Source organism: Musca autumnalis, unplaced genomic scaffold (genome assembly GCF_047663935.1).
Source record: "Musca autumnalis isolate F117 unplaced genomic scaffold, ASM4766393v1 scaffold_1, whole genome shotgun sequence".
Lineage (NCBI taxonomy): Eukaryota > Metazoa > Arthropoda > Insecta > Diptera > Muscidae > Musca > Musca autumnalis.
Genome location: NW_027411644.1, coordinates 276,641,371 through 276,668,749, shown reverse-complemented (window position 1 = coordinate 276,668,749; position 27,379 = coordinate 276,641,371). Strand labels below are relative to the sequence as shown.

The following is a 27,379-nucleotide window of genomic DNA, read 5'->3' as shown; positions in this document are numbered from 1 at the left end:
ATGTTTTTGTATAGCCCCAAAACAAACCTCCTGATTTTCCGTACCTTAGCCTAATTTTTTGGACGAACTTTCTGTAATTTGAAATTTAAAAGTCAACAAAAATTCTGCAACAAAAATTGTTCATTTAAGTTCATATTTTCGTATAGCCCAGATACCTCCGAACTAGCTGTTAATGACATTTGTGGTTCCCACGTTATGTACCGATTTTCGATATTTTGAGGATTTTTAACCGAATTAGGAGTTATTTGACATTAAAGGCTCCCATCAAAAACTGTCAACGTAGGTCCATGTTTTATTATAACCCCTATATAACGGTACCTCCCAATTTCTAGCCCACCAAAAATTGTCAACATACATAGTTAGATATAGGCACCATATAAAAGGGCCTCCCGAATGAAGCATTTTATGTACATTATCTGACATTTTAACGTACTCACTTAAAGTTGGGGACAGGAATGAATATTTTATGGTGGAGGGTATGAAAAGTTCGGCCCGGCCGAACTTAATGTTTTTTTACTTGTTTGTTCTCATCTATGAACATTGTATTTTCAGAATACGCAAAAACTTCCCAGGTGTAACCTCCTTTCATTTAAAGTTAGTTCAGGAGCACTCTATAGTGCCCATCTGCCACTTTATACTTCAGTGTAGGCTCTATAGAGCTTTTGGGTCATTATATCATGAAGCATGGACTTGTCCACGAAAAAAAATATCGTTGTAATCAGAAACACAAGATATTATTGTAGATATAAAATTCTAATCAATCCTCTAACAACCCTTAAACTGCACTCAATCAAAAATTTCGAACTTTTGTGAGGGAGACACCGGAAGAAGTTGTCCGATATGGACAATTTTAGAACTTGATTTAATTTCGAGAGAAATATTACGATTTGCTTAGGTTGGACCAAGGCCAGTCACAATTTTCGAAATAGGGATACGTAAAACCGATTTCGGTTAATCGATTAATCGGTTATTAGCCGTAAAATCTCTAAAAATCGTAGTCGACTATTGACTGTGCGAAAACCGTAAAATCGATTATTCTTAATCTCAAAAGTCGGAGTCAACTATTATTCGTAGTCGACCATTAGTCGTAGTCTATTATTATTCGTAGTCGACTATTAATCGTAAGTCGTACTTGACTACTCGTATTGGGTGTGCTAAAACCGCGTAATGGACGGTACTTTTTTGTACATATGTACATCACAGATTGCATCAACGAAAATTGTGGATTATATTCGATTATGATCGGTTTTACGCGGTTAACGAATAATCGAAACTCGACTTTTAGTACAGTCTCAAATAATCGACTAACCGAAAATGGAGCTTTAAGTTTTTCACGAAAACCGTATAATCGAAAAACCGATTATTGCATTTTACTGCGTATCCCTATTTCGAAAATTATCATGGCCACCAAGCCATTTTTGTAGGTCACCGTAAGATTTTTTTGAGCTGTTGTCCTACTACGTCAGGAAGCATTGGCTTGCCCACGGAAAAAATATTGTATCGCTGCAAACGGGACCACAAAGGAAGAAATATTACGATTTGCTTAGGTTGGACCAAGGCCAGTCACATTTTTCGAAAGTTATCGTGGCCACCAAGCCATTTTTGTTGGTCACCGTAAGATTTTTTTGAGCTGTTGTCCTACTACGTCAAGGAAGCATGGACTTGCCCACGGAAAAAATATTATACCGCTGTAAACGGGACCTTTGGTAAAAATGTCAGAAAGGCTCTCGAACAGCCCTTAAACTTTAATTAAGCGAACATTTTGAAATTTTGCAAGGGAGGTACACGATCGAGTTCTCCCATATAGTCCTTCTTACAACTTGGTGTACTTTAGAAAAAAAAATCAAGATGTGCAAAGTTTCGGTTACATTGGTTATTTATCAGTCGTTATCTCAAGAAGTATGGAATTGCCACCGAAAAAAACTAAACCCGTAAAACGCGCTCTTTACAAGCGATGTTGTTGTTGTTGTTGTAACAGCATATGATATGTTTGTAAGTTCGTTTTTGTACTTAATCAGGCCCTGAGTCTATCTCCTTTTCTAGGAATGTGGCTGTTTCGATGAAATGTAACCACAAATCTACTGGTGTATAGTTGAGTAGTAGGCAGGGCAGTTGAAAAAGTACAGTGTTTTGCACGATGTCGTCGTTCCTTTCCCTATAGGAATTCAGGCGGTTACACCATCACGAGCGTAGTTGAGCCATAATTACTCAGGTTTGTCGTGGCAGCTGACGCTCATCAGCTGCGATAGATGGAGGATGTTTTATGCTACTGTATCTGTGTGAATGCTAGTCAAACCTGCACGATAGGCTTGCTTGTAACATTGGACCTCTATTTCTAGACCATGAATATCATATGTTGATTAGGATGGCTTTCACTGTAACACCCGAGCAAGTACTACAAAGACAGCATGTCATTGTGTTTGCTGTACTGGAAAAATATTTGTCTCCTCATCTAGATGGTCGACTGAAGACATGAGGAGGCACCTTGTTGTAGTCCTTCAGATCGGCATTCTGGCTGGTTTGAATATTTTTCCCCATAGTTTACCACCGACCTATCACCTTATATGTGCTCAACAAGGTTTCTTTATCTGCATCCCAAGTGCTACCGGCTAAGGACTTGAAGACCGTGTTTCTAGATCTTACATGCTGTCGAATGTGACCTCTAGAATTTTGGGGTAGTATGTAGTCGGAATTGTACTACCATCGACATTCAACTCTGATCTCACCTCTGGCGTCCATGTGGTAAACAGAGTAGCCGTAGATTTAGAGGCGGATATTTGCATATTCCTCCCGTGGAAGAAGGCGGTAAGATCAGTCAAATAGGAGTTCAATTTCCACAATTGATATCAGGGAAGGTACCTGCCGCCCACGATCATACAATCATCGTCGTACTTTATGATCTCAATGCCGTCTGGACTACAGGAGAGATAAAAGCTAAACAGTTTCGGAGATATCACCCCATCATGGGGAGCTTCCTGTTTCACTCTACGGGGCTTGGACTTCTGTTCCTGAATTTTACATACGACTGTCCGTGTCCACACATATAATTGGTTATCCCACGTTTCAAAGTTGACCGAAGGGGAGTCTGCTCAATGTCCTCAAACAGTGTGGAGCGCTTGACAGTATCAAATCCTTTTGATAAGTCAAGCGCCACCATCACTCTTCTATCACACGGCTTACTCTGGTTGAGTCTTCGAGTAATACAATGTGTGGAGATGGTGTGTAGCGTTGTTATCGCGCTGTGCTGCTTACGGAACCCATGTTGATGATCGGGAACTTGATAGCAATTTCTGATGCTGGGGAGGAAAAAAATCACAAGTTATGTCGTTAAGTACACCATTCGGACTTGGCAATAAAAAGTAGGCCCCATATCATTAATCTAATATGAATTCCACAAAAGAAGTCTCCCTTCCCCCTTCTGCGATGTTTTTGATAACATAGTTCTTGTGGTCCCGATACAAGGTTATTTTTCCCGGTGAAAAGAGAAAAAGAAAACACAGACATGCTGTTACAACAACGAAAAGGCAGAAAAATCCGCTACAGCTGGAGAATCCTACCGCCCCATCTCCCTTCTTTCACCTTCACATGGTTTCAGAGCTCATAGCACAACGTGGTGCAATGGTATGCACGCCCGTCTTGCACGCTTAAGGTCGTGGGTTCGATTGCCCGGCCAGGCAACATATACAATTTTCAACGGTGGCAAAATACCCCTCAGTAATGTTGGCGACATTTCCTGAGTATTTCAGCCATGTAAAACTTCTCTACAAGCGGGGTCCTAAGACACGCCGTTCGGACTCGGCGATAAACAGTAGGTCCCATATCATTGAGCTAATATGAATCGGGGTGCACTCATTGATATGAGAAAAGTTTCCCTTGTTTCCCTCTGGGATGTTTGTGGAACAATTAAATAGCACAACCACGGCTTTGAAAGAGATAACCACAAAAATTGCGAATGACCTATATCAGCAACGACCGCTCGAACGGATCATTGTGGCAGCACTCGATCTGTCCAAGGCCTTTGACACTGTCGACTATCCCGACATCATGAATTCCACTCTTCCTAATGATGCCAAACGCCGTTCGGACTCGGCGATAAACTGTAGGTCCCATATCATACCCCGATGGTGCACTCATTGATATGAGAGAAGTCTCCCTTGTCCCATCTGGGATGTTTGTGGAACAATTATTATTATTACCTAAATGGTAGGCAAGACTTCATTGAATTCCGAGGCAAAAAAATCGAAAATCCTCAAGATTAAAATGAGAGTACCCCAAGGTGGAGTTCTGTCTACGTTCTGGCTTGCTAATCTCCCTTCTCCATCATTTCGCCACCATGACAAATTTCTTGCGGGAGCGCCATATAAAGTTATATCCCGTAGATTCTAATTGTCCTTATTCACTTCCTGGACGAGAGAAGTCCATACACAGCTAGATATTTTCGTCGTTGGCAGGTGTATCCTCCAATGCCTATAATCCAAAGATCCTTAGGGTAGTCTTCGACAAGCTTGACTTCTCTCCATTATCAACCAGCTAGTGAAATCCTGGAACAAAGTCCTAAAAGCATTAGCATAGCGACATACATACAAGGCCTGTGGTCGCTCTGTCTTCAACTATGCGGCCTCGGTCTGGTCTTCCTTCGTGAGTGACTCGCAATGGTGAATCCTGCAAACGGATTGTTACGAGTTGCGTCCAGATGACAAATGTGGATCATCTTCATAAGAGCCAAGGATGCTGTCAGTCAGGCAACATAATATATTGCTGACTAGACAGTTCCTGCTGGCATATTAACAGCCGAGCCATCCTAACCATCACGTTGTTATAGAAGATCCACCACCTAGGCACACCCTTAAAGACTCCATGTGCTATCGCTAGGACATCCAAGACGTAATTCCATCAAGCGGCTGTCAATTGTGGACTCTCTGAACACCGTGCTTCAGCAGGCGGTCTCTGAAGCCATACATGGCTACAGATGTAAAAAAGTCCTAAATCAATACCGTCCAGCAATTTGGGATAGTGAACAGCTTCTTCCAAGGCAAAAACGTTCCATATTGACACATCTTAGGTCCGGTTACAGTTGTATTATCAATTCCTACAGAGAAAGGTACTCTAAAGAAATGATCATTCTGCCGCCAAACCCTCACGACCCTCTTCATCTATTCAACTGCCAGTCCGCACCCGCGAGTATAACACATATTGATTTGTGGTTACACCAACTGAAGTGGCACTATTTTTTCAGTTGTCTTATGTTATTACTTCATTTATACATTTTCCAATTGTTTCCATTTAAAAACAGTTACAACTACAACATTTTGCCGTCCTTAAAACAAGTTTTAGGTCACTTCATAAAGACTTTGTTGAACTGAATAAACGATTTTCCCGAAAATTCCCTTAAACATTCTAAGTCACCCTTTTTTGCTTTAAAACAAATTAGGGAGTTAGGATTAAATTCCCTGAGCCTGTCTGTCCGAGTCCCATTCTTGTGATATCATTGTTGTTCTATTTTATCCCTTTACTGTCTACGACTGAAGTACATGTTACTGTCATAAAAACCCGACTGATACCTTCTTATTTCTTTAATTAGTTTCAAATACGCAAATTCTTTGTAGTTATCAAAAAAAGTATCACCTTTCCCTTGAAACAACTTAACAAAAAAATACGACTCATGGAATTTTCCTTTAGGAAAATTTATGACCTCAATTTGGTATTAACCCAATGCATACATAAATTTCATTTTGGGACAGGAATCTATGGGGCTTATCTATCATTCATTCGTCTCAAAGAATTACAAAATATCAAATTAACAAAAAAGCGAAACGAAACGAAAATGCATTCCTTTATAAATGCAAGTTGTGGTGGTGATGGTGGTGGGTCTCTGCCACAATGCCTTTGTGTGAAACGTAACATTCCCATACACTTTTTTCGAAAAAAAGAAAAATATCCATTTATATCAACGAATTCTTTGCTTCTTGCTTTGTTTTTTTTTTCTATGGGTGTCATATCGCTTATTGTAATGTGAATCAAATTAAGGTGGTATTTTAATTTCATTTTGTGTTTCTTCTTTTTTTCCAACTATTTTTAGATGTCGTTGACAAAAAAAGATCCATCATTTTGTGTGGCGGCAAACGATCCACACCTGGTGAGTTTGGGAGGAGGACGTTTGAGTACGGCTGTAACAATACACAATATACCCATTGGTGAGTAGTATGAAATAGAATTTCAAAATGTTTCTTTGAAATTGAAGAGACACGTGTCTATGTTCACGATTGCTGAATAGCTAGCTGGCCAGTCAGTCAGTCAGCCAGCTGATTTGGCTGGACGAGACTTGTTATTGAAACTATGTTTAATTACTGATAAGAATACACCAAACATAGACTTGAACCGGGTAACATCACAACATGTGTTGTTGTGTTGAAATTCATTGTAGTTTTGTGTTTTTGTTGGAATTTCCAAATCACCCAAGTCCGAATTAGACATGTGTTTCTTTAGTTGATTAGTGCGAGCAGATAAGATTTATAGCGTTCTTCTGTTTGTTTCTTTTTGTATGTCTTTAGGTGACACAACCATCGGCTCATCCACCCAATGTAATATTTCCTTAAACGGCAGTGGTATACGCCCGCTGCATTGTACAATTTATCGCAGTGAAAGTAATGAGGTAACACTGGTACCTGAACGTGATGCCCGTATTCTGATTGATGGTACAAAAATAATGGAGGAAACCAATTTGACACAAGGTGCCATGATAACCATAGGCAAGTCGTACTATTTACGTTTCAACAATCCCGCCGAGGCCCAACAAATACGCACAGCCATGGGTTCGAGTGAAAGGATTTCCATGCCCCAATTGGATTTTAGTCAACGAAATTCAAGTAAAAGTTCCTCCGACAGTATGATGAGTGCTGGTGAGGCAATTGAAATTGAAGAGTTTTATGAGACAAATATACAACCGGCGGCGATTAGGCAAAATGCCAATAACAACAACAATAGTAATAACAACAAGAAACCCTTTAGTAGCTACAATAATCTACCACCCATAGACATTAATGGCTTACAATGTCCCAAGGTGTTCACAGCCGATTTAGTAACCGTCAATCTGCCAGCTGAAGATGTCTTGGGCAAGAAATATACCCCCAAATATGTTCAAACCATGGCTGAGGCCCAAAGAAATGAAAAGAATCTCTTAAATGCCCGCAGGAATTTCAATCAATCCAAACAAAACAATAACCACAACAACAATATTTATGATAATGTGCCCCTAACCTCAGCGGCAGCTAGACAGGATCAAGAGACGGCAACAAAAGTAAAGAACAATGCCTACGATAGATATCCCAAGTTGGGTAATTTGCAAATATTTCCCATGAACAGTATTAACAGTGAAATAAATACCTCAACTCATGCCGCTCTGGCAAGTCCATCCAACTCGAATTCAACTCCCTTATCGGTTTACAATCGTTTGCAAGATTCCAAGCAAGGCGAAACCAAAAAACCCAAAAGTGTTAGCAACAATGAAAAGGAACATTTGGATGATATGTTGAAAATATGCACAGAATATACAGATAGGCAAAATCAAACCACCACCAGTCCCAATAATAACGTTGGGCCAACCAACAATCTCAATACCTCACCCATTGTACAAAATCGCATTATCACCAATGGCTCATTGCCGCGAGAACGTAAGTCTCCCTTTCAAACTAATGATATGCAGCATTCCTTTGAGGGAAGTTTTAATAATTTATCAGCCACAAACACAGGAGGTGGTGGAGGAGATAATCACCCTGAAAATATCTACAACTCAAGTGGTTATGAAAATGTTCGCGTCCTCGGGCCCAAACGTGTTGAAATCAATGGCCAATCAAACGTATCCATGGAAAATTATGAAAATGTTGTTGTGGGAAAATATGTGCCACAAAGTCCTCGCACCAAAATACGCACCACTTGTATGTCACCCAAAAAGGAACAAAGTTTCACGGGAATTTTTTCACAAAAAGCCGAACCCCAAGCTCAAACTCGTACACATAACAACAGCAACAACAACACCAAACAAATGGAATATGATGAACTACTAAGGACATTTGGTGAAAAGCTACAAATTGAAATGGAAGCCATTGAGGAAAGTAGTCGTTATCAACCACCCACCTACATTAGCAGTAGCAGCAACTCCAGTTCAGCTGCCCACTCACCCAACCACAATGTTGGTAATCGCAGCAATCGTAATGTCCACAACCTTAAATTGAATTTAAGATTACCCAGCTCTCTACAAAATTCTCCCAAACTCAACAAGAAACCAGCCCCTGCTCCAAGGACTTTACTTAAATCAGCCAATAGCTCGGGCAGCTTACCGCATTTACAAACATCGAATAAGGTTGGTTGTTATTGTTTTTTGTTGTTATATCTTTACTAATATGTAGGTTTTTTATTACAGAATGATTCGGATCCCTTTAAGGTCAAGCTGGAATTGGAATTACAAGCCTTACAGGATAAAATACATCGCTTGGAAGCCCAACGTAATGCCACACGGGTAATGGAAGAAACACAGCAGGCTAAATTGAAGCAATCGATTGAAATGAAAGTGGATCAAATTAAGAAGTAAGCATCACAATTTATGGAAGTAGATGTTTGAGAGGAAATCGTTCTGAAAGGCTTCATAATGGATAACTTGATCTTTCCATAGAAGATCAATACAAAAGAGGAGAGAAGACCTCTTGATCTTTTCAATAAAGTTCATTTGAATTTCCCATAAAAGATCTTCTCATAGAAGATCACTTCATCTTCTCATAGAAACTCACTTGATCTTTTTATAGAAGATTACTTGAACTTCTCAAAGAAGATCCCTTTATCACTTGATCTTCTCACGGAAGATCACTTGATCTTCTCACGGAAGATCACTTGATCTTCTCACGGAAGATCACTTGATCTTCTCACGGAAGATCACTTGATCTTCTCATAGAAGATCTCATGATCTTCTTATAGAAGATCACTTGATCTCCATGTAGAAGATCACACGAACATCTTATAGAAGATGACTTGATCTTCTCATAGAAGATCTACAGAAAATCACTCAATCTTATTAAAAAAGATCACTTGACCTTCCCATAGATAATCGCTTCATCCTTATATAGAAAGGATCCCTTCAAACAAGAGGAGAAGATCACTTGATCTTCTCGTAGAAGATCACCAGATCTTCTCATAGAAGATGACTTGATCTTCTCATAGAAGATAACTTAACCTTCTCATAGAAGATGACTTGTTCTTCTTATAGGAAATCACTTGATCTTCTCATGGGAAATCACTTGATCTTTTCAAAGAAGATCACCATTCTTCTCATAGAAGATCACTTGATCTTATCATAGAAGATCACATGATCTTATAGAAAATCAGATTATCTTCTTATAGAAAATCACTTGATCTCATAGAAGATCACCAGATCTTCTCATAGAAGATCACCAGATCTTCTCATAGAAGATCACCAGATCTTCTCATAGAAGATCACCAGATCTTCTCATAGAAGATCACCAGATCTTCTCATAGAAGATCACCAGATCTTCTCATAGAAGATCACCAGATCTTCTCATAGAAGATGACTTGATCTTCTCATAGAAGATAACTTAACCTTCTCATAGAATATGACTTGATCTTCTTATAGGAAATCACTTGATCTTCTTATGGGAAATCACTTGATCTTATCATAGAAGATCACATGATCTTATCATAGACGATCACATGATCATATAGAAAATCACATTATCTTCTCATAGAAGATCACTTGCTGTACTCATTGAGGATCACTTGATCTTCTTACAAAATATCGATTGATCTTTTCGCAGAGAATAATTTAAACTTTTTTTAAAAGATCACTTGAAGCAGACGGTGAAGATCACTTCCACTTCTGATTGAAGTACATTTTATTTTCTCAAAGAAGATCAATTAATCTTTTCATAAAAGATCACTTGAAACAAGACGAGAAGATCTCTTGATTTTTTCATAAAAATCACTTGATCTATTCACAGAAGATTGCTTTATCTTCTCATAGAAGATAACTTAACCTTCTCATAGAAGATGACTTGTTCTTCTTATAGGAAATCACTTGATCTTCTCATGGGAAATCACTTGATCTTTTCAAAGAAGATCACCATTCTTCTCATAGAAGATCACTTGATGTTCTCGCAGAAGATCAGATGATCTTCGCAGACAAGATCACCTAAACATCCCATAAAAGATAACTTAATTTTCTTCTATGCGAAGTTCACTCGATCTTTATATAGAAGTACACTAGAAGGTAGAGAAGATATCTCGATCTTCATATAAGACCACTTTATCTTCTGATAAGACATCGCTTGATGTTATCATAAGAGAAGATTACTTAATATTTTCATAGAATATTTTCTCATAAAACCTCACTTGACCTTTTCAAAGTAGATCACTTAAACGAGATCGCATGAGTCAAGAGTAGAATATCACTTGATCTTCTAAGGAAATATCAATTGACATTACATTGAAGATCACTTGATCTTCCCATAGAAGATCACTAGATCTTCTCATAGAAGAGAATCAGTTAATATTCTCATGGAAGATAAGTTTATTTCTTGAATCATATATCTTCAAAATAAATTATATTCCTCCTCTACTTTCAGGTTGAAAAATATGCTAAAAGAAAAACCCGATAACGAATGTCTTAAAGATGAATTGAAAAACATTAGCGAGTCGCTGGAAAATGATCGCAAGACATTTGAAGATTTAGAATTTCAATATTTGGAAGAAGAATCCGAATGGCATGCCTATCATGAAGAACTGAAAGCGGAAGCAAAACAAATGTCCATTAAATTGGGTGAACCAAAGCACCAACAATCATCCCAAAATAAAGAATGGCAAACACTTTCGAAAGATTTCAAACCAAAAACAGCGGAACGTAATAAAACAAACAATCGCAGTGCCATGGATGATAGCAGCATAAGTAAACCCTACGATATAGGTGAAGCTATTGGTATAATGTCCCAGTCTCTATTTGGTTCGGCGGAAATATTATGCCCACGCCGACATACGGAAGATGTAATGTCACGTAGTGTAAATGAAAATATGTTTTTCAATAATAAAATCGAATTGCCATCGACTAATGGTGGCGGTGGCAGCGGTGGTAATGGTATGGCAAATACTAGCACACCCAAACGTCCCCAATTACAAATCGTCAATATCGATGATGAGTGTTTACAAGAAACGCCCAAGGGAGAAATCTCAACAAGTTACATATTACCGCCAACCAGTGAAGCATTCAGTAGTGCGGTACGTTTTAATTTATCGCTGGATACGGATGGCTTTGAAGTGAATCCCCTGGAAAAGAGGGTGCCATCACAAGATGATATCGATCGTATATCGAAAGTAACATCCGATGCTCCAATATCGCACGCTACGCCGCAAGGAGCAAGTACGAAAATTTTCGATTCGATAAAAGAAATTGAACGGAATCGTCAATTGTTGTTAGCACAACAGGGTAAGTTGGAACAACTATCAATTACTTACAATAATTGGGGTGTTTTTGAGAAATTTCCAGGCTATTTGACACTGTCGAAACGAAAATGTTTACGAAAGAAAAACACCCAAACTTATGTAATACAAATATTAGGTTTGTCTTCGTACTTACTAAATGTTGCTGAAACACTTTTTTCAGCAACTTTTCCTTTATATAATTGTCAAAATCAGAAACATTAGTAATAATTAGACATCGGATTTTTGCATGTTTTTTATTTCTCATTCGATTGGACTCAAATTTTAGATCTAGGCGTTTTAAGGGTCAATTTTTCGATATTTGGGGTCATATCAAAAACATGCAAAAAATATGCAAAAAATATGCAAAATATATGCAAAAAATATGCAAAAAATATGCCAAAAAATATGCAAAATATGCAAAAAATATGCAAAATATGCAAAAAATATGCAAAATATGCAAAAAATATGCAAAAAATATGCAGAATATGCAAAAAATATTCAAAATATGCAAACAGATTTTGGCCGAAAATCGTCATAAAAGTCGTAAAATTGTCATTTAAAGTTGGAAAAACCATCGAAAAATACATAACAGTGTTCTAAATTAAGACTGTTGGCCGTTTAACGTCGATGTTTTTAACAGATTATTATTTTATTGAGGTCATTCACGACAGTGTGGTGTAGGGTATAAAAATATGGTATCGTAATACCATTTTTTTATTATTAAACTATGTAAAAATAGAATATTTGATAAAATTTCAAACGCTCTATGTAAACTTCAATATTTTCTTTGTCATAATTTGTAGCATTGGGCTGGTTATTGTTCAAAGGAAACAAATCGATGTCGGATTTTTTAAGACAATACCCGCATAAAGTTTTTAGTTTGGTCAGATTTTAAGACTGTCAAAGTTTGAGCACAATTGGAATATATTAACACGCGCCACTGGGCCTCGAAGTTATGAAAATCTCGATTCTTTGGCTATTTTCGGCGAGCCATTTCTCTGGAATGGTTAAAACTTTTAGTCCCTATTAAGCATTAAATAAAAGGCCATTCTGTTCTTAACATTTCCTGCTGAACAACAAACTAATTAAGTATTACTGAATTCGAGATAATAAAGCCAATGCACAGTGGATCCACCCATTGGCCAAAACTAAAAAACTTAATGTCAAATGTTGGTATAACATTTGGCAACTCTGACAGCTATTACATGGACCTTTTTAAAAATATTTTAGTTTTTGCTTCATTTGAACGCGATGTTCTTAAGAATAGCTTCAAACGTCGGATAATTTGACTAATATTTTTTGTTGTGAGTACAACCAATATTTTAAGTGCAAGTAAATATGTAGATTAAAAATATCACAAAACTAATACGTATTGCAAAATATTATAGTGGATTTGGAGGGAGGAGGTAATAGCTTAATTTTCATTCTAGTTAGCTGCATATTTTCTTAGTGTATTTTGTAGTGCCAATTCGATCATATACTTAAATTTGAACTAAGGTTTTAGTCATGATTCCCACCAGTGCCCACCTCGGGAATAATTTTCCGAAGTAGGTCATGGGTTTAAGATTATTCTGTATTAAAATCAGCTGCCATCTAGTGCCAGACTATAAATGGTGGGTCGCTGACTAAAGCTGCCTTAGAATAAGGTTTCAATAGATATATTAGCGTATAACTCTGTTATCTGATAACTTACATAAACGCAATTGGCATCAGTGCCAAGATGAAGAAATCTTCTTCCGAATTAGTCTTGCGTTGGCGGTACTTGCCTTGCAGGAAGAACGCTATAAGATCTATATTAAAAATTTTAGCAATTTTCAGACAAAAATATTGATTTTTTTTAATCCGCTAAATTGGTTGGATTTTATGTTGTTTTGCAGATTGTTTTGTTTCCCCAAGCCTATTGTTGCATCATAAGATAATCGGGACCTTATCGTGTCATTTTGTATTAATAACATAAAACAATTCTTACCGTATACCCCCTCCAGAGGGGAAAGGGGATAATGCCACGCTCGTGGTTTCTTAAAACACTCTTCGCAGCAGCACAAAGCTGTAACCGGCACAATGGCTTGATTTTTACAATATAAATATTTTTGGCCACTTTCTCCATGCAAGTGGATATACTGTGCAATGTCCCGAAAAACGTGACTATGTACGCCTTGTGCGAAAATGGAGTCTTTTAAAATTTTCTTCCTTTTTATCAATTTTTGGAATGAAAACATTACATTTTGTTCTAATTTAAATTTATTCAAGAGTCAGACATCATGTGGTTTTGGAGCTATCTGGGTACAGCTGACTACTTGAAGAACGCTCTGCTATGTAGTTCACAATTTTCAATTTGTTTACCATCCTTTGCGCCTCCTGGAAATTCGGAGTTAATGTTTAATCTCTTGAACAACAAGAATTATGGCACACCTTTTTCTAGGAAATTTGGAGGTAGCTCTTTTGGAAGTTTGGATCGAATATTTCTGAAAAAATTGGAATCTTTGCTTTGTTAAGATTTTTGTCGCCTTTTGGCTCTTTATGGCGTTTTGCACCGTTGCATCAAACAATGCCAGCTCAGCAAGTTCAGGACTAAGATACCACAGATTATTAATCATGTTGCTATTTCCTTTTTCTGAATTTTGTGTGTCAATGATTTCATATTTCAATACATTTTCAATGAGGTCTAGGTCTTGTTTTGATGCTAAACGTATCGTAGAGTCTGAAGAACCATTTGTCCCGAAAACAATCAAGCGTGAATTCAAGAAAATCGTAACTATAAAACAGTCATTGGTGCTGAACCTCTGTAAGGTGTACATGAACGTTACTAGTATCATTTTGGCAACAATAGAAGCTTTTGGAGAAGATCCTACAAATATAAGATCTCTATAAGCTTCATCCGTGAACAGCGGAGTATAAACCGTGATAAATACACGCAACAACTTCAAGGAACAAGACTATTTGCGTGCACTGGCATGGAAAACTATTACCAGATATTCTCAAAACAGAGAAGAAAAAACCGGTTGCTGTTCTGGTATCACATGGAGGTAAAGAACAAGACCTAGGCGTTCCTGAAACTGACAGTAGCTCATGGGAGAAACAAGAACTAGCAGTGTACAGATGCCTAGAATAATAACAGCTCAAGCAGATATTAGGTCGAGAACTTCTGTACCACTGTACAAACTTGTTAGAAAAATTGTAGAGAGGGAAGCACCTTGCGTTTAAATCGTTCGAGACTGGTTTAATGCACCTAGAATGTTTTTTCGATTTTATTTATTTATTTGGTATCCCACACGACAACAACTGAGTGTTATAAGTGAGAGTTTGGGTTATTGATTTTACTAAACGTATAATGAACAAGATAATGTTTATATAGATATAATATAGGTTATATTGGGTAAACATTATCAATAGGTTGAAAAGAAATAGAGACAATAGATTGAGTTTAATACAAAAAAACCACTTGAAAATTGTGAGCGACATAGCAAGGAGTCGAGTTCATCACCAAGTTGTCATCAGTACCCAGATGGCTCCAAACCCACATTATGTCAGTCCCTTATGTAAATTTAAATATGTATGAACAAAATGTAAGCGTTTGTAATTGAGGCCATACAATGAATGTACAAATGTCCATCTTTATAAAAACAAAATTGCATTTGAAAAAGGAAATGTTTGATGGATAGCGAAGCCATTCCACGGCCGATATGTCTGATGAGTCTCTACAAAAGGCGAAACATGGTGGTTGTGTGGGTTCGAATCTTCGGCTTTCCTTTTTCACTTGCAAACATCACCGGTCATTAAGCTCGACTCCAACGTGAAATAAATTAAAATTAAAATAGATATTCGCCCTAATAGACAACATTTTCAAATAAAGTAAAATATATTCGTTTTCATTCCCAAAAATTGATAATATAGGAAGAATTTTTTTAAATAGACTCCATTTTTGCCCTAAGGCCTTTTTCGGGACATTGGCTTTATTATCTCGAATTCAGAACACTTACGTACTTTGTTGTTCAGCAAGAAATGTTAAGAACAGAATGGCCTTTAATTGAAAGCATAATACGGGCAAATAGCTTTAACCGTTCCACATATATGGGTCGTCGAAGTCGCCAAATAGCGAAAAAATTGGATTTTCATAACTTCGAGGCCCCAGTAGCACGTTTTAACATATTCCAATTGTGCTCAAACTTAGGCAATTTTAAAATCTAACAATACTAAAGGTTTAGGCGGCTCCCCGGCTAAAAAATCCGAGATCGATTTGATCCTTTGAGTTAAAACCAGCCAAATGCTACAAATGAAGACAAAGAAAATATTGAATTTTACATAAAACGTTTGATATTTTATCAAATTTTATGTTTTTACATAGTTTAATAATAAAAAAATGGTATTACGATACCATATTTTTATACCCTACTCCACACTGTCGTAAATGGTCACAATAACATAACAATCTGCTGAAAAAATCGACGTTAAACGGTTAACAGTCTTAGTTTAGAACACTGTTATGTATTTTTGGATGGTTTTTCCAACTTTAAATGACAATTTTACAACTTTTATGACGATTTCCGATCAAAATCTGTTTGCATATTTTGCATATTTTTTGCATATTCTGCATATTTTTTTGCATATTTTGCATATTTTTTGCATATTTTGCATATTTTTTGCATATTTTGCATATTTTTGCATATTTTGTGCATATGCAAAATATGCAAATATGCAAAATAAATACGAAATATGACCCTGCCATTGAATTTAGATTTCTTTGAAACGAATTTTGGTCCAATCAGAATCTTCGTATCTTTAATATTAAAAAATATGCAAATATGCAAAATCCGATGTCTAGTAATAATTATTACAAATTATCGAGTACGCAGACAGGCATATTATGTATTACAAATATTTGTTTTTGCTTCAAAACAAAAGATGAAAACCTCAAACGAGTTTGATGGTTTTTCTTTCGTTTTTCACTTTCTTATCGACATTGATAAAAAGGCTGTCCGAAATCATATTTTGATAAAAAAAAAGGACAGGATGGAGGTTATATACTTGTGATTCCTCTTGATTAAATCTTTCTTTGTAATCAGAATTATTTGAAATCAATATTTATACAATTCAATTATATAATTTAGTTCTCTTTTGTATCGTTTCCATTGGGTTGGATATATTATTTCCCGTAAAGTATTTTTCACAAATCTCAATTAAATTTATTTTTTTTCTTTCTCTTTTTTTCAAATTTGTACTATTTCGAATCTCTTAACCCTGAAAAGTAGTTGTATATTAAAGCTAATTTCTAAATTGTTATTCAATCACCCATGTTGTTATTTGTTTTGTACATTGTCCAAGTCAATTATTATAATTAACAAGTTGTCTATTCTCTCTCCCTCTAATAGGTCACCATGTTATTGAACATGAACGCCAAAAGATGAACGACCTAAAGAAAAAGAGTCACAGTGAAGCACGTGCCCAATATCTTTCTATGGTTAATAGGAAGAGCGATGAGTAAGTAAAATTTCCATATTTGTTTGTATGTTAATATTTGTATTGATTATCGGCAGTTAGGAATTAATTGTTTAATATAAAAAAAATCGTGACCATCAGTGCCAAAGTAGTACATTTATAGTTTTTTTTTTTTTTTTTTTTTTTTTTTGACAGACATGTTGGACGTCTGTTACTTTGATCATTGTTTGTGTAGTATGAGTGATGGATAATGACAACACAACATCAATAATAAATTGATTCACTCAGAGTCATCGAGTCAAAAAAAAACAGCAACAACGCCAACAGTAAAAGATCTAAATGTTTGCTAGTGTTTTGTTTACATTGTGTCTCTGTGGCACCGATTTATATGCAAACAAACAATCCGTTTGTCTATTGTTTGCATTAAGATTAAGATTAACACAATTAACATATTTTTCGTATGGCAGCGATCAATAGTGTGTGTCCGAATAGGAAAGCAAAGAGCGTTTGAAAGATTTATATAGTTTTTTTTTTTGATATTGATATGAGCAATTTCGAAAGCATTTTATAACATTTATTCAAGTAAAGGCCTGGAAGTATACGATTGGGACTTAGGATTTCAATATTTCTCTCCATAGAAGGTTACTGCTCGATTTTGTTTGGTACTAAATTCTTCAGAACAACTAAAATATCGCCTTTGATCACCTTTACAGTGTCACCCTGACAATTCATGCCCGGATTATGCGAAAACTTCAATAATTGGCAACAAATTTTCGGTTTCTTGTCTAATTCTGTCCCGTTAATTATAGATCTATAAAAATTACCTATACCTTACCATTTCAAATTATCGAGACTCTACCGTAATTGGTTTACCCATATACTGAACGAGGTGGAGTAATATCATGATGGTGATATTCTCCATGGTTGCCACCTATGCCCAACATCACATTTTCAACGGTGGTGAGTATTTCGGGCAGTACTTCGGCGGTAGAAGAAAAAAAAACGTTTTAGAATTTTCATAAGATATTCCTACCTCCTGGATTGTCCTGGGGAACGACGAGAATGCCTATCGACAGTTCTAGAACGTTCGTAAGACATTAGCCTCCTGGATTAACCATCTGTGTGCGACGTAATTTTCTCCTCTTTGTCTTGTTACACTCGTGGTGCCCGATAAATTGTGGTAAGTCAACGTTCCGAAAGGAAGGATGCTTCTATAGACACTTTCTATAGAAAGATTGCTTCTACCGACCCATTCTTAAAGAAAGGGTGGTTCTACCGCCCCTTTCTAAAAGAAAGGGCGCTTCTCCTGACTCTTTCTGAAAGAAAGAGTGCTTCTCCCGACCCTTTCTAAAAGAAAGGGTGCATCTATAGACACTTACTAAAAGAAAGGGTCCATCCTATAACCTTTCTAAAAGAACGGGTGCATCCATAGAACTTTTCTACACGAAAGGGTGCATCCATAGATCCTTTTTAAAAAGGGTGCATCCGTAGACCCCTTCTAAAAAAGGGTGCATCTGTAGATCCTTTCTAAAAGTAATGGAGCATCTTTAGACCCTTTCTAAAAAAGGATATATCTATAGACCTTTTTTAAAAGAAAGGATGCATCTATAGACCCTTTCTTAAAGAAAAGGTGCTTCTACCGAACCTTTCTTAAAGAAAAGGCGCTTCTGCCGATCCTTTCTGAATGAAAGGGTCTTCTACCGTCCCTCTCTAAAAGAAAGGGTGCTTCTCCCGTGGGTGCATCCATAGACACATACAAAAAGAAAGGGTGCATCCATATAACCTTTCTAAAAGAAAGGGTGCATCCATATAACCTTTCTAAAAGAAAGGGTGCATCCATATAACCTTTCTAAAAGAAAGGGTGCATCCATATAACCTTTCTAAAAGAAAGGGTGCATCCATATAACCTTTCTAAAAGAAAGGGTGCATCCATATAACCTTTCTAAAAGAAAGGATGCATTCATAGACCCTTTCTAAAAGAAAGGGTGCATCCATAGACCCTTTCTAAAAGAAAGGGTGCATCCATAGACCCTTTCTAAAAGAAAGGGTGCATCCATAGACCCTTTCTAAAAGAAAGGGTGCATCCATAGACCCTTTCTATAAGAAAGGGTGCATCCATAGACCCTTTCTAAAAAGTGTGCATCCGTAGACCCTTTCTAAAAAGTGTGCATCCGTAGACCCTTTCTAAAAGAAAGGGTGCATCTGTAGATCCTTTCTAAAAGCAAGGGAGAATCTTTAGAACCTTTCTAAAAGAAAGGATGCATCTATAGGGCCTTTTTAAACTAAAGAATGCATCAATAGACCTTTTCTTAAAGAAAAGGTGCTTCTACCGACCCTTAAAGAAAAGGTGCTTCTACCGACCCTTAAAGAAAAGGTGCTTCTTCCGACCCTTAAAGGAAAGGTGCTTCTACCGATCCTTTTTGAATGAAAGGGTGCTACTGCCGACCCTTTCTCAATGAAAGGGTGCTTCTACCGACCCCTCCTAAAATAAAGCGTGGTTCTACCGACCTTTTCTGGTAAGTCAACATTACACAACCAAACGTGACCAAAGTCCATTCATCCTTCATGACAGGTCCAGTTCCAATGTTACAACACGGACCTCGTGAATTTTGTTGTCAGTTTGTGGTCGTTGTGATAGACTCGAAAATTTGATCATGTAAGGAAAACCTTGAACAACGTGAGAGTTGGGCAGTTCAGTGGGATCGTGTAAAGTTATTTGTATGATCGTTACCTGGCGAATTGTAAGAATCTGCACTAATTCTCCAAAATCTTGAATAGTGATTAACTCCCAAATTAACTATCTAATGGTATGAACCGATTTTGTCTGTACTTTGCACCTCGCAGTTTTATGTCCAAACTTCGAAGATTGGCCATATCGGTTAACTCCTCAAAAAATGTTGCTAAAATGGTGCTCACGATAACTTTCAAATATCTTTCTTCCACACATAGATCTGGTTCGAATATGGACTTCGGGTAATAATATTACTAATTGTTCCACAAACATCCCAGAAGGGATAAGTGAGATTCTACTTCGGGTATTTCCCAAAAAAATGTCAACCAGGATCGCAAGTCCATACTTCATGATATAATGGGCCAAAAACTGAAAAAACATACCTGCACCAGTAAATGCAGTAAATTATAAACACAGTAACCTACGAAATGACTATACGTTTTGGTCAAAACTGTGCACATCTAAAATTTCTACTTACCGTACATAAAGTTCCAAGAAGGTCTATAAAAATCGTTTTGACATTTTTGAAAAAGATAGTCCTTGTGGTCTTGTTCACCGGGGGCAAGTTCACGCTTCCTGATATAGTGGTCCCAAACCTTTAAAACATCCTATCAAGAGGAGTGACTAACATTGGTTCAACCTTCGCATGGCTTAACATTTCTCTCAAACTTAAATCGAGTTCGAAGGTGGACTATATCGGACAACTCCTTTCAGTATTTTCCTCACAAAAGTTCAAAGTTTTCACTTAAGTGCAGTTTAAGAACTATTCGAGGATTGTCATCGAAGGTCAAGTTCGATGATGGGCTATATCTATCCACGTTCTTCTATAGCCCACATATAACGGTACCTCCGAATTTTCGGTATTTTGAGGATTTTAGCTAAAATTTATAGCCGAACTTGCTGTTATTCGACATTTGAGGTTCTCGGTAGTCAGGAAACTTCTTCACTAAAAATCATCAACATAGATCCATGTTTTTGGTATAGCCAGCCCCCATATAACGATAGCTCCCGAGGATTTGAGCTACAATTTTAACCGAACAAGTTGTAATTTACCATTTGAGGTTCTCAGTGGTCATGAAAGTTCTCCACCAAAAATCGTCAACATAGGACCACGTTCTGGTATAGCCTCTATATAGTGGTACCTCCCGATATCCGGTATTTTGAGGATTTGAGCTGCAATTTTTATCGAACAAGTTGAAATTTGAGATTCTCAGTGGTCACGAAAGTTCTCCACCAAAAATTGTCAATTTAGGTCCATGTTTTAGTACAGCCCCCATATAACGGAACCTCATGATTTTCGGTATTTTGAGTATTTGAGCTACAATTTCTAATCGAACTAGTTGTAATTTGATATTTGAGGTTCTAAATGGCCACGAAACTTCTTCACTAAAAATCGCCAACATAGATCCAGGGTTTTTTATACCCTACACCACTATGTGGGGAGGGTATTATAAGTTGGTTTTGGCCAAAAAGTTTGTAACGCATCGAAATAATGGTCGTAGACCAATACTTATATATACCAAAATGAATGTCTCGACGAGCTGAGTCGATCTGGCTATGTGTGTCCGTCCGTCAGTCCGTCCGTCTGTCCATCTAAACCTTGTAATCACGCTACAGGTCGCAATTTTGATCGGATCGTCACGAAATTTTGGATGTTGATGGGGGTCCCGGAGGGGGAGAAGCCTATTAATTTTGGTGATGGTCGGATAATATTTAGGGGTCGGAATGGGCAAAAAACTTATGTGGATAAAAAGACAACGTTTTTTTCCAAAGCGAATATCTCAGCTTCTATACGGGGTATACCAAAAGCAGAACCTGGCCATGAAAGTAGAAAATATCGCCTTTCTAACAATGTAAAGTAGGTTCTCGTAGGTGATCAAACAACGAATATATCGCAATAGCCGCTAATAGAACCCAACTGTTTATTTTTGCGATTTTAATAATAATGACGAATATCACAGCTTCGGTTGGGTATCTTCCAAAAACAAAGTCTGACTATGAAAGTAGAAAATCCCATCTTTACAATGATGCAAAGTAGGTTGGCGTAGGTGGCCACATAACGGAGATATCACAATAGTCGGCAATACATCCCATTTTTTAATTTTTTTGTAATCACGCTACAGGTCGCAATTTTGATCGGATCGTCACGAAATTTTGGGGGCTAATGGGGATCCTACAGAGAAAGAAGCCTATTGATTATGGTGATGGTCGGATAATATTCAGGGGTCGGAATGAGCAAAAACTTTATTTGGAGAAAAAGTTAACATTTTATTCCAAAGCAAATATCTCAGCATCTATAAGTGGTATACCAAAAGCAAAACCTGGCAGTGAAAGTAGAAAATATCGCCTTTCTAACGACGTAGGTTGTCCAAAGTGGTCAAACAACGAAGATATCGCAAAAGCCGCTAATAGAACACAACTTTTCATTTTTGCGATTTTAATAATAATGACGAATATCACAGCTTTGATTCGGGAGCTTCCAAAAGCAAAGTCTGACAATGAAAGTAAAAAATCCCATCATTACAATGATGTAAAGCAGGTTGGCGTAGGTATCCAAATAACGGAGATATCGCAATAGTCGGTAATACATCCCATTTTTCCACTTTTTTGGAAATCACGCTACAGGTAGCAATTTTAATTGGATCGTCACGAAATTTTGGGTGTTATTGGGGGTCCCACAGAGGAAAAACCCTTTTGATTTTTGATAATGGTCGGATATTATTCAGGGGTCGGAATGTGACAAAAAAAATATTTGGAAAAAAGTTAATATCTCCCTTCTGTAGGAGGTATATCGAAAGCAAAACCTGGCAAGGAAAGTAGAAAATATCACCTTTACAACGATGTGAAGTAGGTTGTCATAGGTGGTCAAACAACAGAGATATTTCGCAATAGTCGGTAATGCATCCCTTTTTCCATTTTTGTGCAATCACACTACGAAATTTTGATCGGATCCTCACGAAATTTTGGGGGTTGATGGGGGTCTAACAGAGAAAGAAGCCTATTGATGGTTGGCACACATCCCGTTTTTCCATTTTTTTTATTTGGGTTGTACTGTCGATGCACTTAAATACGTTTCAAAAAAATTGACCTGTTTTAATGAAGACATTCAGAGCAAAGGCGCTAAGCTATCCCAATTTTAATATTTTGAATTTTATTGGTCAAAAGCTTATGAACAGGGGTAGTGGTGTAGGGTATCACATATTCGGCCCCGACCCGACTATAGCCTTGGCTCACTTGTTTTTATTTTGAGGATTTTTAACGAACTAGCTTTAATTTGAAATTTTTCCCTGCAGTTATATAAATTTTCCAAGAAAAATTGTCAACATAGGTCCACATTTCATGCAGCCCCCATATAAATGCACCACCAGGTTGAAATGGTTTTAAATTAATTTGAACATTTTAGATATTTGCGGCTGAAAAGGAAAGGAAACTTATTATTCCATTTTAGTTAAGATATTTTATGGTGGAGGGTATAAAAAGTTCGGTCCGGCCGATCTTCCGATATTTTACTTGTTTTTCATCGAATGTCTCAACAATATAGAGTATTTCTAATTAATATATATTTTTAAAAGATCGTTTGAACGTAATGAAATAAATATAAAACATGCCATTACCCAAAAGAAACGAAGCGAATACATTTTTATTTCGAAATCACTCATATCTCGTACACACATGCATGTATGTTTATTTAATTTGCTCTCTGTTTACTATTTCTCTTTGTTAGATTTTCAAAACTCATAAGATTCAAATTGACTTGTGACCGCATAGACAGACTCAGCTTAGCTAAGGTCCAAATGGCTATTATTCATAAGCTTAGAAACAGTTTAACAGGGGAGACCCTCACCTTAAAAGGTCTCAAAGGCAAAAAAAAAAAAAAACGACGCGAATTTCAATTTCTTTACAAAAAGCAGCAGTACATATTGCTTTTATGAAAATAAAATAAACACAAAAATTAATAATAAAAAGCTTTGAGCAAAATGCAAAGATAAACAAGTGTTATCGTTCTTATCAGTGGAAAAAATGAATTGAAAAAGAGCAGTTCTATAAATGTCACCATTAGCGCATACTGACCGAATTGATATAGTACGGCCGGCACCACCAACCTACCGCTAAATGTTGATTTAGTTGGTGCTTTTGTTGTTTGTGTATTTGCTGAATGAAACAATTGTTGCTTACAGCAGCAGCAGCAGCACCTGGTGCGTGCGATAAACTAGGTGTTAACTTGTGGGTTCTTTCAATAAATGTGTGGTGCGACGGGTTCAAATATTACTCATAAATTCCCCACCACAGTAACGTGTGTTTGCGCGGAAACGTCGTATCACAATCAGCTGCTGACTGCATTGTTTGGAATGTAAAACACCCTCCAATTTGATTGGTGTCCATATCGAACGTGTATTTTACTACGTTTGGTGTCCATTCATCGATGAGACATTCTTTGCTCTGCGACAAAAAACAACAATTCAAAACATTGAAGCAAAAAAATAAAATAAAATAAGACAAAAATAATTTACCGAGAATTATGAATTCATTAAGATCAACGTTTTGCTCTTGGTACGAAAAAAGAAAACACAAACACAATTGTGTTTCTTTCTTTTTCTTTTTATTTATGTATATTTTTTGCAATTGCATTTGTTTTTACTTGTTTTTGTTTATATTTCTCATTTGCTTTAAATATTTTTAAATTTATGTGATTCGTTGTATTTATTGTTGTTGTCTGTTTCTTTTCTTTTTTTTTGTCCATTTCAGTTGCATGACTAATAGCGAGGAATCTCAAACGGATTTACCTCTTCAACAACAGAAACATCATCATCAACAGCAGCAGTATCAGCAACAAGAGCAACACCCTATGCTGGATAAAGAAAATCATCGACCTACTATAGAAAGAAATAACAGTAAATTAAAATCGAATAATAACAAAATATCGAATGAAGATGGAGATTCATCAAATCAGGTAAATATTTTAGCGCTATTTAGCTAAATGATTACATAAGTTAGAGACGTTATGTCATTTTTATTTGGGAGAAGGGCAATAATTTGCTACACATTTTTTGAATGAGATCGAATTTGTATTAGCTTGTAAATATTTTGTGGTAGTTTCCAAAACAGAGGAAGTTGAAAATGACTACGCTTCTTTTACGAATACTCTTTTGTGGATCTTAACATGTATCATTGTCAGAACTGTGAAATTCCTTGCGGGTTCAACGACTTTATAGAAGTTTCCGAAATAAATATTCTTAATGAAATGAATCCTATCAATGACGATTCTTAATGCCCGGGAAGAAATCAACTGACATAAGGTCAATCCCGGTGGTAGGATTTATACGATACAGGTACACGAAAACTCTCGAACGAATCAACTTTTTGTCCAAACTTCAAATGCAAATCGTAATTTTTTCCATCGTAATTTTAATACCGGCTTTTGGATTATTTTGAATTTTTTACTGCAGGTAGTCCTCGCGACCCTTCCTAAGATAATTATCCTTAACAACGAACGACATCTCATAAAAAATCGATAGTATTACTTTTTTGGGAGCAAGTGCACACTTCCTGAATCAAAAATTTTCAAACATTTTGGTTAAGTTTAGGTTTGGACCAGAACAACAGTATAACTTATTTCTCAGAGGTCTTACAAAAATGCTTAACATGATCAATATTTAGGTATAACCTTCATATTACAGTATCTGCCTATTTCACGTATTTTGATGGTTTCAAACCGAATTAACTCTAAATTTCTATTTCGTTTTCTCTTTGGAAACATCACCGCCAAAAGTTTTTGAAATATACAATATTTGGCTTCATGTATGGTGAAATTCTGGTCAGTATCGGCTAAACTGTTTTGAGTTGAACCAAGTAACATTTTGCAAAAATCTTCCAAATAAAGTTCTCAACAATTCTTTAGAAGATTTTGAAACTCTAAAATGCTTACTTCATGTTCTTTTAGCGGTATGTTGCATCATATCTTTTACAACACGTATTTCAAACACAGTTCACACCAACAGTTTATTCTCGCATTTCGGATTTCACTACATTTTACAACAATGACATGTTCTGAAGAGTTGTGTATTACATTCCAGGGAATATTTTTCCAAAAGAATTATTCAGAAAAAAATTAACGTTTTTGGAGATACGGTGCGAAATGTATATACATGATGGCATTTTTGCATATATTTTGAAATTTGAGGCAATAAATGTAGTTTTTCGAGTTCATTATTTCTCCAAATATTTTATTCTTGTCCTTATCTACAAATTTGCTTCAGAGGTCAAAAGAAGATTAGCATTGCTTTCAGAGATATAGCCCCGAATTTCTTTAAAAACTCAATATTTTACCATGTTTAGATGGGGCCATAAAATCCGAGCTGGATCTGACACAAGAAAACCCAACTAGGGTTTCTTCTCGTTTGGGTCTGTACTTTCAAAAAATCCTCAGTTCGAATTGTTTGCACAAGATCACCTTAAAAATGTTGCACAGTGATATCAACGTATCTAACGGATTTTGTTTTTAAAACAGTTAGTCTTAGTCTTAAAACCTGGATATTTCTTGTTGAGTTATACTGCTGTGATAGTGTCTCATCGGTTCATCATCGCCGTCTGTCTACCTTGTCAGTATCGTGGTAAGATTATTGGACGCCCCGCAGTCACCTCTACAGAATCATAGACGCTTTTTCTCAAATCACGTTTTGCTGTGAAAGTCTCTAAATTGACCGGTATCTGAATTAAAATCGAAAAAAATTGTTGTTGTAACAGCAATATGTTTGTGGATTCGTTTTCCTACTTGATCTGTTTCTGGCTCTATCGCCAGTTCTTGGAATGTGGCTGCATCAATCAGGTTGTAACCACAAAGCTACTGAGTTAATTGAGTAGGTTTGACAGGGCAGTTGAAGAGGTGTTTTCTACGTTTAGAGGACCCCTTTAGAACGCCTTCTATCAATATAATATCCCCTTAGGAGGTCTTTTATCTATATATGTCTTCTATAGAGAATATACGATACTATAGGGATAAACGATACCCTTAAAAAGTATTTTATCTATAAAATACACCTTTAGGATATCTTTTATGTATAGAAGACTCCTTTAGGAGGTCTTCTATGTATAAGCGACTCCTATAGGAGGTCTCGTATGTATAGAAGACCCCTATAGGAGGTCGTCCATGTATAGGAGATTCTTTCAGGAAGTCTTCTATGTATATTCTATACCCTCTTAGAGAGTATTTTATCTATAGAAACCCCTATCGGATATCTTCTATGTATAGAAGACCTTTATAAGACATATTTTATGGATATAAGACCCCACTCGTAGTCTTCTATGCTTAGAAGACCCCTTTCGGAGTATTCTATGGATAAAAGGTCATTTTAGAAGGTAATTTATGTCTAAAGAGGTCTCCTATGTCTAAAAGACCCATTTCAAAGCTCGTCTATGTGTAGAATAAGCCTTAGAAAAGCCTCTATGCCATGCTATTGTGTCTCCTGGACTGTATGAATCTGCTTCTCATCATGCAGATGGTCCACTGATGACATTTTCCAGTTCCAGATATGCGTTCTGGAAGGTTGAATGATATTCCATCCCGTTGCACTTATATTCGCAGGATTTACTGGCCGACCTACTGCCTTATATTTGACTTGAAAGACCTTTCTACATCTCAACTTGCAAAAGGCTCATAAATGACTAGATCGTGCAATCATTCGCATACGCAACGATCTAAAAGCCATCTGGAGGGAATACAGGAAATGTAGAGGT

General features: G+C 36.7%; 1 protein-coding gene across 9 annotated transcripts in view; it reads left to right on the top strand.

The window, feature by feature from the left end:
- Positions 1-27,379, top strand: part of LOC141389562 (uncharacterized) — a 112,970-nt gene that overhangs the window by 58,019 nt on the left and 27,572 nt on the right. For all 9 annotated transcript variants that reach the window (XM_073961258.1, XM_073961253.1, XM_073961259.1 and 6 more), the window contains 6 exons: positions 6,080-6,194; positions 6,552-8,359; positions 8,420-8,583; positions 10,629-11,482; positions 16,848-16,956; positions 24,392-24,596. In XM_073961258.1, the coding sequence (XP_073817359.1) occupies positions 6,080-6,194; positions 6,552-8,359; positions 8,420-8,583; positions 10,629-11,482; positions 16,848-16,956; positions 24,392-24,596 (3,255 nt within the window). The remainder of the gene's footprint in view (positions 1-6,079; positions 6,195-6,551; positions 8,360-8,419; positions 8,584-10,628; positions 11,483-16,847; positions 16,957-24,391; positions 24,597-27,379) is intronic.